The sequence below is a fragment of the Mercenaria mercenaria genome, chromosome 3 (assembly GCF_021730395.1).
Source record: "Mercenaria mercenaria strain notata chromosome 3, MADL_Memer_1, whole genome shotgun sequence".
Taxonomy (NCBI): domain Eukaryota; kingdom Metazoa; phylum Mollusca; class Bivalvia; order Venerida; family Veneridae; genus Mercenaria; species Mercenaria mercenaria.
In genome coordinates, this window is record NC_069363.1 from 49,620,181 (window position 1) to 49,633,486 (window position 13,306).

General features: G+C 36.8%; 2 protein-coding genes across 4 annotated transcripts in view; one reads left to right on the forward strand and one right to left on the reverse strand.

Moving 5' to 3' along the window:
• Positions 1–402: 402 nt before the first annotated feature.
• Positions 403–9,605, forward strand: LOC123524853 (uncharacterized). Its single transcript, XM_045303370.2, has 9 exons — positions 403–585; positions 1,856–1,973; positions 2,216–2,253; positions 2,744–2,861; positions 3,663–3,703; positions 4,887–5,004; positions 5,362–5,405; positions 5,645–5,762; positions 9,470–9,605. Exons 1-9 carry the CDS (start codon positions 513–515, stop codon positions 9,480–9,482), a joined length of 681 nt encoding a protein of 226 aa, XP_045159305.1. The 5' UTR covers positions 403–512; the 3' UTR covers positions 9,483–9,605.
• The window catches only part of LOC123524854 (coiled-coil and C2 domain-containing protein 1-like), a 48,406-nt gene continuing 44,612 nt past the window's right edge, over positions 9,513–13,306 (reverse strand). For all 3 annotated transcript variants that reach the window (XM_045303372.2, XM_045303373.2, XM_045303371.2), the window contains 2 exons: positions 13,101–13,225; positions 9,513–12,495 (listed from right to left, as the gene is read on the reverse strand). In XM_045303372.2, the coding sequence (XP_045159307.2) occupies positions 12,460–12,495; positions 13,101–13,225 (161 nt within the window). In that variant the 3' untranslated portion in view covers positions 9,513–12,459. The remainder of the gene's footprint in view (positions 12,496–13,100; positions 13,226–13,306) is intronic.

Here is a 13,306-nt window from a genome sequence, read left to right on the forward strand (position 1 = left end):
TTATTCATGACAGTTATTGGTGGTATATAACTGGGCATAGCAAGTGCCCACAACATTGGCGTCCAACTGTTTTAAATATTGGAGTATTTTTGCCTGCTCCGAGACAAAATCGTATTGCTCTGTTCTTTACAGCCTTTATGCAAGACCATGTTTGTCCCCATACTACAGCCCCATATGACTAGCCAAACCATTACGGCCTCTTCGCCTGTTCATTTAAACCTTACTTATAAATAGAGCCGTTAACTCTTTTCGTCCAAAATGTGTTTCAACAATTTTATAACTTCTTGTATGTAAATGAACAGATTCCGGGCCTCTATAATCAGGAAGAAATTTGTTTAGATTAAGGTCAAGCGACCATGCCGATAATGGCGTGACTTTAAAACAGGGATCAGTTACGACACCGACCTAATTTTCATCACGTTGAACACCACGAGGACTTCCTGAATAAAAGAGGAGCGACTGATTTAACTTAACCTTTTCAAATCGAAAGCTCTTGAACAAAACACAACATTATGTATGCGATTCTAGTCAGTGCTCTTATTGTCTGCGCCTGCGCGGCTCCATCTGTTGACTTCAAAGCTAAAGGTATGACATATTTATCACCTTTGTCTATTATTTTCGGTTTGTAGTGGAATGCTGTGAAGCCAATTTATTCTAACACGCCCCGATTTGTAAGACGACTGAATATGTGACATTATCAAACAGCAAATTCACTGTTTGTACGTCCTTATTGTCACAACGCAAAGATTGTAGCGGCGCGCTGGAAAAGAAAAACACAGAAAACAGGCATGTCGTCATTGATGCAATTATCATTCCTTAATTTCAATTCAGAATTGACCCCGAACAGTGATTTTCTCTTTGACTGAACCATTGTCGCTCAGATGCATATTATTACATCACTCTTGCTGTGTCGTGATATATTTCCTTCATTTATTCAACAAAGTCACTGTGTAGAACGTATCATTTCTTCGTCGTCAGCTTTATAGTAATTCATATTAACCGAATTCTTCCCAGCTGCAAACTTGAAAAAACTATTTCTTTCACACCTAAGGTCTTCCTCCACCACCAAAGCTAGAAAGTCGCCATATGACCTATAACTTTGTCGGTGCGACGCTGAACCCAACAATTCTTTTTCAACAAGAGCTCTTTGAACACGAAATGCCCCCTTGATGCATTCAGTAACTGCACAAGGAACAGAACTTTAGTTATTTGGCAAATAAAGTTCTACTGTTCTAGGTCAATGTGACCTTGTCCATCCTATTAAGTTTCGTGATCCTAGGCCCAAGCGTTCTCAACTTATCGTCCGGAAACAGTTTAACTGTTCCGGGTCTCTGTGACCTTGACCTTTGACCTACTGATCTCAAACTCAAAGGGGGTCATCTGCTGGTCATGATCAACCTCTCTGTAAAGTTTCGTGATCCTAGGCCCAAGCGTTCTTAAGTTATCATCCGGAAACGGATTAACTTTTCCGGGTCATTTGCTGGTCATGATCAACCTCCCTTTTAAGTTTCGTGATCCTAGGCTCAAGCGTTCTCAAGTTATCGTCCGGAAACGGTTTAATGTTCCGGGTCACCGTGACCTTGGCCTTTAACCTACTGATCTCAAAATCAATAGGGGTCATCTGCTGGTCATGACAAACCTCCCTATAAACTTTTATGATCCTAGGTCCAAGCGTTCTTTAGTTATCATCCGGAAACCGATTGGTCTACCGACCGGCCAACCGACCAGCAAAACAATATACCCGGGGTGGGGGAAGGGGGGAGAGGGGCTTAAAAATTATACACGCAGACACAATATGTCTATGGGCATTAACAAATGCAAAACAAATGTGAAAAATATTACTTTCGTGTTCCAGGGCCATGCAGGTTTGACGGACACACGTATGTGGCAGGTGAAACAATCTTAATTGCCAAGTGTCTGGCTACAATGGAGTGTCTTGGAGACAATAACTATGGAAACATGACATCACTTGGGTAAATTATGACTCCCCCATAATGTTAAGATGCAACTGTCTACACAATTATTTATTTTGGTATTTTGGCTATAATGTGATTTTTATCATTAAATGAAAACAGTTTTGCTTTTACAATTTATTAACAATCTAAGATAAAAATATTTTCAAAATGTTTGCAGGACATCATTGTCTCTGTTGTAGCATGTCCGTGTTATAGTATTGTTTCTCTTGTGGAACCAACGATATACAATTTCATTTCAGTGGTATATGCCAACAGAAAAGGGAAACTGACGGACAAAGTACGTAAAGTTATTTTTGCAATAACATTTGTATAAGATATTTATGCGATTTGTCAAATACTAGTGGTTGAAGCCAGTTGAATATAACGCGATTATAGACAAATGATCACGGTGGTGACTGAGTATTAGAAATCTTATTATTTAACATGAACCTTTGAAAAACTCGATTGTACATAATGTCTCATGATTCCGTAAGCTCAGCGGGTAGAACAAAAGCCTATGATCGCGAGTTCGAACCCCGGACCAGGCGAATATTGTCTGTCAAGATTTGACAGATGAAAGTTTGTTTCATAACATTTGTCAAGCCTAAGGCCAATGTCGGGAAGCTGTTAGTTACTTGTAGAAAACAAGTCAAGCACCGAATCCAGGACCATGATGTCTACTATAAAATTCAAATACAGTTGAATATGAACGAAACAACGCAAATCAATTAAACTTGCTGGCAATGTTGCAAAGAAACCTTTTACCATTTGTTTTTCGTGTATCACAGAAGGGTGTCTGTTCGATGGTCGTGTGTATGGAAAGGGAGACAAAATCACTATTAAGCCATGTCTTGCCCAGATGACATGTGATGGCTTCAACATATACAAAGACATGAAATCTCTAGGGTAGGTGCATTTCCTGGTCCCTTTTTCAAAGAAATTCACCAGTTTTCAGTGGTCTCAGACTAAACAGAGTTGTCATCATCGTCATTAGTATCGTGAACAGGTCCATTCTGCCTGCCCGCGAACGGGTCCATTCTACCTGCCCGCAAACGGGTCCATTCTGCCTGCCCGCGAAAGGGTCCATTCTACCTGCCCGCGAACGGGTCCATTCAGCCTTCCCGCGAACGGGTCCATTCTGCCTGCCCGCGAACGGGTCAATGCTGCCTGCCCGCGAACGGATCCATTCTGCCTGCCCGCAAACTGTTCCATTCTACCTGCCCGAGAACGGGTCCATTTTGTCTGCCTGCGAACAGGTCCATGCTGCCTGCCCGCGAACGGGTCCATTCTGCCTGCCCGCGAACCGGTCCATTCTGCCTGCCCGCGAACTGTTCCATTATGTATGCCTGCGAACGGGTCCATTCTGCCTGCCTGCAAACTGTTCCATTCTGCCTGCCTTAATTCGAACGGGTACATTCTGCCTGCCCGCGAACGGGTCCATTCTGCCTGCCCGCAAACTGTTCCATTCCGTACCTGACGCGAATGGGTCAGTTTTACGGGACAAATTTATTGACTTACGTTTTTATAAACGGTTATACCGATAGTCATGTTTATTCTGATGAATCAAGTACACTGTTACGGCTTTGTTTCATGTAATTAAATTGTAAGTGGATCTGCATTGGTTTGTAACATACTAGTATGTTTTTATGCCCTGTGTACAATATGAGACATAAATAAATAAATAACCAACTGTCACTTCCCTTGCAGAGGAGTTTGCCCATCAAAGAAACGGGAATTAAACGGACAGAGTAAGTAAGGTTCTATTATCACTGATTTTATCCACAGTTTATAGCCACTGGCTATAGCTCTAAATCAACTATCAAGTTTCAACCTCGCGTCGTTTGAGTTTTCTTTCTATTTCTATGTGACCGCTTCACACAAATATTCTGGACGTGTAAAAAAGTAAACTTATATTTATTTTTTATAACCTTGGTATTGTGTGAGTGTGTGAGCAACTGAGGACTAATGTTTAAAACAACAAAAACAAGCAGCAACGGATTCTAGAATAATTATGAACTTTATATTCACACGAAATATTCGGAATCACTCCGCTCTAAGGTTAGGGTTTAGGTTGGCCCATAGAATGTATATGGAAAACCTTTTAAAATCTTGTCTTTAACCACAATGTACAGAGCTTAGATACTTGGCATGTAGCATTGTCTATTGGACCTCTACCAACATTGTTCAAATCATAACCGGTCTATGCACAATGAAATGTTGATTCTTCAGGTCTATCGGTTGAAATATCACTCAATAAGCACTGGCTATCAGTCCTTTCAGGGCTTTGATTATTTTTTTAAAGTGTGTCACAAGTTACTCGTAAATGTTCGCAGCAGCGGCGGTTTATATTTTCGGAAGCCTGTCTTTTTTCTCTTCTTTTTAGAAAATATGGAATTTAGTTATCAATTTTTTATATCGATGAATGAACAGGGAACTTTCATCTCTGAATAGTTTCAGACGTGATCGTTGTATACATGCCCCAAAATGAAACCAAGTCTGCTATCGTACACTGATGGCCGAATTGCATAGCACTTGCGATACATTCAAAATCAATGGAAAAGGGTTTTTATGGAATGGTCTGGTGTTACCTAGATTTGCTTGTTTAATGGCTAGAAAAGTTCTTTTTAACAACGATGAAAGATTTATGGTCTTTGTTCGTTCAAAGCTTCCATGGATCTTGCCGAAGACGACGGTATGGACCCAGATTAAATCATGAAACCCTGGTAAATGGACTGGTCTATCATTCAATTTGGGCAGTACCATTTATTATTCAAAGGGGTGTTCACTGAACATTCACTGACTGAATAGCGAACAGATGCAGACCAAGACGAGCCTGCATGCACTGGTCGCAATTAAAGGCTTAATCACTTGCCACCAGAAGGCTACAGGTTAAATAGCCTTAGTCATTAAAGTATGATTGAATAATTACAGAGGATTGCCTGTTTGATGGGCGTGTGTACGCTACAGGAGAGACTATTATGATACCAAGCTGTCTAGGAGAGATGACATGTCTTGGCCGCAACAAATACTCTCCAATCACAGAGTTTGGGTAAGTATAGTAATATCAGGCGATGCTTTGTGATGAACCAGTTTGCTTTCATTGAACTTAGAAAGATCTTTAGTTGTTTCAGCAATGTTTTCATTTAAAAAACGATAAAAGGTATAACTATTGTGGTTAAATTTTGTAAGTGTTATTATTCATTTTTGTGTTTAAGTACTTAACATATTTTAGCTGAAGAGGTTTGAAATGAAGGCCGTTGTAAGATGGAGTGAATTCCTCCTTTCCTTCCTTTATTAAAAAAATCTGCTTATTAGTGCATATGTGATTCTAGAGAATATTCCTTGCTTTTAAATTATATCGATGTTAGTACAGTTTGTACATACCATTTTTGTTTAATATTATCAGTGGTGTTTGTCCAGAGAAACAGACAAGAGAAGTCGACGGACAAAGTAAGTCTAGATTTAAGTCGTAAGACAATCTGATTTCCTAGTATCATGAAATTGCAGTATCTGTGTGGAACTTATACTCGGTTATTTTTCAACCGCGTAACTACATCCAACACTGCTGTTGACTGTCATTTTCTTCCTATTTCCATACTATAAATATCAAGTGTCATCTTCCCTATCCGTGATTAGCGGAATGATTAAAATTCCCGAAGTCGACTCATTTGCCATCTGTTTTCTTGTAGCTGGATGCTTATTTGATGGCCACGTGTATGCTGCTGGTCAGACCATTACAGTACAAGAATGCCTATCAAAATTCACGTGTCTGGGTTACAACAAGCTTTCACAGATCACAATGCTAGGGTAGGTACAATAATCGAGCAGGCAAGGACTTAGCCATCTAGTTTTCTTTATAAAGTTCGATGCAATACCTCAGATTTTTGTTTTATAGGTAGGGTAGAGCTCCTGAAACAATTTAAAAACGTACCAAGTATAGGTTCACTCCACACTTTTAACTAGATTTGCCGTTTTCTTAAGCTTAAAGGGGCATGCCTGCAAGTGGGATTCGCCTAAAACTTCTTAAAAACAGCTATGTCATAATTAATCAAATACTATAAGTTAGAATTATTTCACACGGTGGGGAAACCAAGAATGCAACGTCATCAAAAAGCAGCGCAAATGAGCTGGCCACACACAAATTTACGTCGATTCAGGTAAGAAAAGTCTTGTAACTTTTTTATTACTGCAGCTTTCGACTCGAGATAAAGAGCACCGTACCCGGCCTGGAGTATACTATTCTGCGGTAGTGTTCCATGGTGTACGTATAGCTTGGTTTTTGCTCGAAAACGCGAACAGTTGGCAAAGAGGGTATGAGCTGTACCACACTTTTGTCTAAGAAAGTGAGTTTTGACCGTATTTTCGTGAAATGAGGACAGATTTGACGCTCATTTAATATCAGTGACTAGCATAATAGTGAACCGTTGTTTTATTTTGCTATTTACAAGGATATCTGATGATATTTGATTCAAAACAAACAACATTATTAAAATGAGAACATCCACACTGACGACTTTGTTGGAGAACATCCACACTCTTAATTACCATTATTGCAGTTATGCTTCTTAAAGCTCTGTCTTAGGCAGTCAAGCTACGTTGTTCAACAACAAATGTCGTCTATACATACAATTAGCAGTTTCAAAACCATTTACCGCGAGGCTATAGACCAGTTAAAATAGATCTGCCAAATCATATAGCAATGGCTGAGCACATGTTAGGCTAACATTAATCTCTGTGTATAGTGTGGCATAAGGACACTGTGTTCAGATTGATTGCATCTTAGGAAAAACATTATTTTAAGATAACAAGACAAATTTGCATAAAAGTCCTGCACACAAAGTTTAAAAGCAAATAAAGGATTGGAATAATTATTGTATTGTTATTTTGTTTATAACTATATCCATCCCAAAGTGCATAAAACACGGATAGTTAGTACTTTAACTAAATATTATAACTGTAAGATATTTTAAATCTTATTTCAGCAAATGGAAGCCTCTTTCAAATGTTAAATACAATCCAACCTTATACATAAAAAGGGCATTATCACTCAAGGTGATTATGCCCATTTGATAAACCGGCAGAAAGGCATACAATGTATTATCATTACGTAGACTAAAGCCTGGGTTCTGCATACGGAACCGAAATTCATTTATTGAATGGCAATCCCATGATAACAATATTACATTTCTAAAGATAAAACCTGATATTAAAATTGTTCGAACATTAAATAGTTCTAAATAGTGTCTTTAAATCAGCTTGAAATGCGCTGATCTCTTAAAATAAAGGCAACGTCTATAGCCTAGTGGTAGAGCGTCCGCTTCGAGTGCGCAAGGTCGTGGGTTCGATCCCCGGCCGCGTCATACCAAAGACGTGAAAAATGGTATCAGTAGCTCCCTTGCTTGGCGCTCAGCATTAAAAGGGAAACTGGCCTCTTCTCTCATACCCTTGTGGCGGTTGGCCCAATCAGGAATGAGGGGTCGAGAGTGGATAATATAAGTTGTAGAACTTCCTTCACAATCGACCTAAAATGAATTCTGTATAAACTTAAATAAAGGCACACGTAAGACCGTAGCTTATATTTCCGACTGAGAAGATTCATTAAAAGCTTCATTGGGGGGCAATTTACTTTTGAAAAGATGATTTCCTATAGGCACATATTACAAAAAGTTACTTAAGGTCAAAACATTTTGGTTAGCAGAAAAATCACATGACACTATCAAATTACATTTGCCAAAAGTTGCATGTTTATTCTATAACTTGGAAAAAAATCGGAGTTTAATCAAATTTCAAATCAGTGAAGAAAAAAATGGATCCGAACTTGTAGAACTACCCTAGGCATCGTACGGGAAAGATTTTCATGTAACGCCTTGAACTTTAGTCAGTATTTATACACATTTCCACACTCATCACATCCTTAGTTTTCTCCCTCCGCTGTGACTGTCTAAGTGTTCCCGCAGAGCAGGTTTTCCGGCTGAAACTTAGCCCCTAATATCGCACTTCAATCAAATGCTGATTTATTAAAATAAATTTCCCATAATTTGAAATGTACTGCAATGCCATTGGACAAAAAATATATTCAGACACTAAATACTGTTACAACTGTATTAATAAGTTTACTAGTTGCGGACACCTATTCACATTAGCAGATCTTAATAATTTCAAACTGTTTTATAGAGCTTGAGCCGTATTGTTCGTTAAAAGTAGTTCAGCCAGGAAAATTGTAAGGGTGTATAGGTTTGTGGTTTGGCAAAAATTTGTTATCTCGCATATGTAATTGTTGCCAAAATAATTTAAATGGAATGAGTTTTATTTTTCTAATTATTGACTAACCTGTTTAGTGTTTAAAATTATTTTTTGTTAACAAATTTAAGCTCCGCATACAGTATGTGACTTACCGGGTTAATAAATGACTGGAAGTAAATGTTGATTTACCAAAATTAATTTCCCCATAATTCCAAAAAAAAACTGCAATGACATTGGAGAAAAATAATTTCAAACACTAAAAAGGTGGAAAAAAGATTTATGTTTTCTTTTTCATTTTTATATTATATATTATATTATATATAACACGATCTTAGTCATGTAGAATCTACTCTACTAAATATTTATATAGATCAAACGCCCTACGGACTGCAACAATATTTTCAAATTGACATTATTAAATTTATGTCATAAAAAGAAACAAATACTGTCATCCGAAACAAAATAACGAATGACGCGCAGATTGAATGCTGTGAAGCTTATCACTTTAACTTTACTTTTTCACATGTCAGATTTTAAAACAAAACGGTTTTGTCTTAGATTTTTCTAAATAGTGCATTATAATAGTGTGGATGTTCTCCAACAAAGTCGTGAGTGTGGATGTTCTCATTTTAATAATGTTGTTTGTTTTGAATCAAATATCGTCAATATCCTTGAAAATAGCAAAAAAAAAACAAAAAAACAATGATTGACTATTATGCTAGTCACTGGTATTAAATGAGCGTCAAATCTGTCCTCATTTCACGAAAATACGGTCAAAACTCACTTTCTTAGACAAAAGTGCGGTACAGCTCATGCCCTCTTTGCCAACTGTTCGCGTTTTCGAGCAAAAACCAAACTATACGTACAAAATGGAACACTACCGCAGAATAGTATACTCCAGGCCGGGTACGGTGCTCTTTATCTCGAGTCGAAAGCTGCAGTAATAAAAAAAGTTACAAGACTTTTCTGACCTGAATCGACGTAAATTTTTGTGTGGTCAGCTCATTTGCGCTGGGTTTTGATGACGTTGCATTCTTGGTTTCCCCACCGTGTTTTTATTTGTCTAAATTTGTCGAAAAAAAGAAACGTACATCTGGAGATGTGCCCTTTTAAAGTTTTTCATGAATATAGTGTAAATGACACCGTGAGGACCCACTGTTATTAGTCAATCTTTACTGTAGCTGAAGCATGGTTTTACTGTCACCACTTTCCATGTAATTTGAAAATTTTGTTTTTCTCTAAATAATCAAACGGTTTGTTCTATTTTACAGGGACCAGTGTTAAAGGACAGACTAATGGAAAACCAACATACTGTTCATCTTTAAATTTTATTATTATTCATTAATTGTAATCCTATTGTAATAAATAACGCATTTTTGTACAGAAATAAAAACATACGTGCTATTTTTTCAGAGTTTTTTTTTCACAACAATATAATGTACTAATTCAGAATATAAAACAAAACAAATAGAATAATATAACAATATGGCAATATTTTCAGTGTTACTCTGGCCAAATTTATATAATTTATACAATAACAACAAAATATAGAAGTGTATGTAATTAACAGATTATTAGCTTTGTATGGAGAAATATGTACTAACTCTTTCGTGGAATAATATTGCATTCCTACAGTCAGGCAATATCTCCACTACAGAACTTGTGTACATTTCTTAGTACAAATCAAATAACCTAGCATTGTTCACATTAAGCACATGGTATACTAGAAAAAAAAAACACTTAACAAATAATTAAAATTAGCCTTTACTTCTTTTATTTTTCACCATCAGATATAATTGTTTGATCAAATTCTGTTAATGAAGATATCCAACTTTTAAAGCCCACTGCAGCAGTGAATGTTAGATTTACATACCATTATGTGTAGTTTATAACAGTCTATCTGGGTGACTAAGATTCCAACAAGTACCTACATATCTGTGTTCTCAAAGTTAGGACACTGCAAATTTAACTGAATCTAAAAGTATACAGTCATAAAACACTTGTCATAATTATTTTGCAATTCAAAACTGTCTTCATTTACCTACTGTTGTACAACCAATAAGTGACAGTGTTGCCGAATGTAAGTCAGAAAATCATGAAGTAAAAGCAAAGCATCTTTCTCTAACATTTTACAACATTTAAACTTACGATCAACAAACATTTTGCATTTTACACAATTTTGTAAACTAAATGGAATTATTTCACACTCTCAATTCGAGATAAAGTACACTTTTCTCATTATTACATGGAAAAATAACATATTCTGGAATCGCTACATGTTTTATGAACAAACAGTACAGGACATTTGAGTTTAAATCTGAACATACCCTGAATAAGGTAATAAAGTCACACTTGGTATCTAGCTTCCATTAAGTAAAATACAAGTCTAAATAAAAAAAAAAAAGCTATAGGTATATCTAGCAAGATGAATGACACTAGACTTTACTAATAGCCAGGGCTGTGGAAATTTTGAAAACTCGATCTCTCCGGAAAGAAATCATGTCCTAACACACTTCAATGCATTTATACAGTGTATTAAACTATTCTTGTAAAACATGACAGAGTAAAAAATAAGCATGTCATACATTAACAAGAGGGCCATGGTTGCCCTATATCACTCACCTGAGTACCACTGGTTTAACCAAAAACAAAAAGAAAAAATTCTTACAAGGTACAGATATGTCAAAATACGCCTAAAAACTGGAGGTACCATCCATGTTGTATGACAGAAAAGTAGTCTCAGTTTTTCCCTACGGCCAATAATGAAAAAGTTACTAAATAAGCTATTCATAGTAACATAAAAGGGAAGTAATAAAAAAAAAATATTGTAAGCGAACAAAAGAAGGATCTGCCAAATAAAAACAAGAGCACTGCAATGCAAAGCAAATGCAGAACAATATTCACATAAAACAAAGTCATATGACCTTTGACCCCTAAGTGTGACCTTGACATTGAATTCAGCCATCCGAAACATGCGCTCTGCACATCCTTTCAATGAGTGAATATTTGTGTCAGGTTTCTCTGAAATCCATCAAGGGGTTCAAGAGTTACAGAGCTGAAAGGAAATTGCTAACCAACACACAGACAGACAGACGGACACCGAGGCAATAACATAATACGTCCCTGCGGGCGTATAAAAAAGAATCGAGATCTTATGGTGATACAAGTTGTGTGCAAGTTTGGTTAAAATCAAATCATAAATGAAGCTGCTATTGTGCAGAAAAGGTCAAAATAGCCAATTTTGGCCCTTACAGGGGCCATAACTCTGGAACCCATTCTGGGATCTGGCCGGTTCAAGAATGGAACCAAGATCTTTTGGTGACACAAGTTTTGTGCAAGTCTGATTAAATTCAAATCATAAATGAAGCTGCTATTGTGCAGACAAGGTCAAAATAGCTAATTTTGACCCCTTCAGGGGCCATAACTCTGGAACCCATCATGGGATCTGGCCGGTTCAAGAAAGGAACCAAGATCTTATGGTGACACAAGTTGTGTGCAAGTTTGATAAAAATAAAATCATAAATGAAGCTGCTATTGTGCAGACAAGGTCAAAATAGCTAATTTTGACCCCTTCAGGAGCCATAACTCTGGAACCCATAATGGAAGCTTGCCAGTTCCAGAAAGGAACCAAGATCTTATGGTGATACAAGTTGTGTGCAAGTTTGGTAAAAATCAAATCATAAATAAAGCTGCTATTGTGCAGACAAGGTCAAAATAGCTAATTTTCGGCCTTTCAGGGGCCATAACTGGAACACATAATGGAATCTGGCCAGTTTCAGGAAGGAACCAAGATCTTATGGTAATACAAGTTGTGTGCAAGTTTGGTAAAAATCAAATCATAAATAAAGCTGCTATTGTGCAGACAAGCTCAAAATAGCAAATTTTGGCCCTTTCAGGGGTCATAACTCTGGAACCCATAACGGGATCTGGCCAGTTCAAGAAAGGAACCGAGATCTTATGGTGATACAAGTTGTGTGCAAGTTTGGTTAAAATAAAATCATAAATGAAACCACTATCGTGCAGACAAGAAACTGTTGACGGACGGACGGACGGACGGATGGACTGACGATGGATGAAGGGTGATCACAAAAGCTCACCTTGTCACTATGTGACAGGTGAGCTAAAAATGATTTGAAATAGCAAAGCACTGTAGCCACTATTGTATTCAACAGTTGTCCGTATAATTTGTGTACAGACAGGCACATTGTCAGAAGACACTTCTCCGTCCTTGCTCCTAACAATACGTCAAGTTTTTGTCCACTCATATATTTGGTATTTTTGTTCTAATTGCTGCTACCTGAAATGTACAGAAATACACATGTACTTCAAACTAGGATTATTCATGCCAAGGAAAATGTTTTATATATAATTTGATAAACCAAAACTTTTTATGGACTATGATGTTGTTACATGTCTTTCAGTAAATTACTGAAATATCAAGAGTGAAATGCATCTCGTACATGAAAAATACCCGGTAATATTAACCACTAAATGGTAAAATTTTATTAATACCATTGAAAACACAAAAAATATAAAGAAAATTCTTTAACATTGCAAGTCAAAATATCTTTCCCTCAAAAACACCAGACTATACCATTTCATTTGTAATTTTTTTCTCGTAAAATTTAATATCTGGTGTTTACTTGGTGAAAGTTATTTCCATCTAACACAAAAACAAACACATACCCCATTCATATTTTATGTGAAATCATTCAACTTGATACACAATTTTCTGGTTCTGCCGAAATGGCTAGCAGCAACAAGACTTTGTTGATTGAAAGTTGAGATATTTTTCATTATCACTGGATTACAAATAACAATAAATTCACAAAGTATTTACTTCTACTGCGGAAAGAACTTGAGTGCTTATTGACACTGAAGATTCTATTTCATTTTATTTACCTCTTTTTCTGCCAGTTTTTTCTTAGTGAGCATAAGTTGTGCTTTCTGCATGTCTCCCTGTTGAGCAAACTGTTTACCTTCGTCAGTGTATGCTAAAATATCTTCTTCCACAACTTTCACATACTCTGTAATCATCAAACATAATGCCATAAACAGGTTTTAAAAGTAGATTTTTTTTTCAGTTAATGTAAAACCTGATACTTTTG

What these genes read in the sequence shown, in the direction of transcription:
- LOC123524853 (XM_045303370.2), top strand. Translation starts at nt 513, where the DNA reads ATGTATGCGATTCTAGTCAGTGCTCTTATTGTCTGCGCCTGCGCGGCT. An exon ending in TCTCCAATCACAGAGTTTGG is followed by an intron (nt 5,005 to 5,361) that starts GTAAGTATAGTA and finishes TAATATTATCAG; the next exon opens with TGGTGTTTGTCCAGAGAAAC. An exon ending in AAGAGAAGTCGACGGACAAA is followed by an intron (nt 5,406 to 5,644) that starts GTAAGTCTAGAT and finishes GTTTTCTTGTAG; the next exon opens with CTGGATGCTTATTTGATGGC.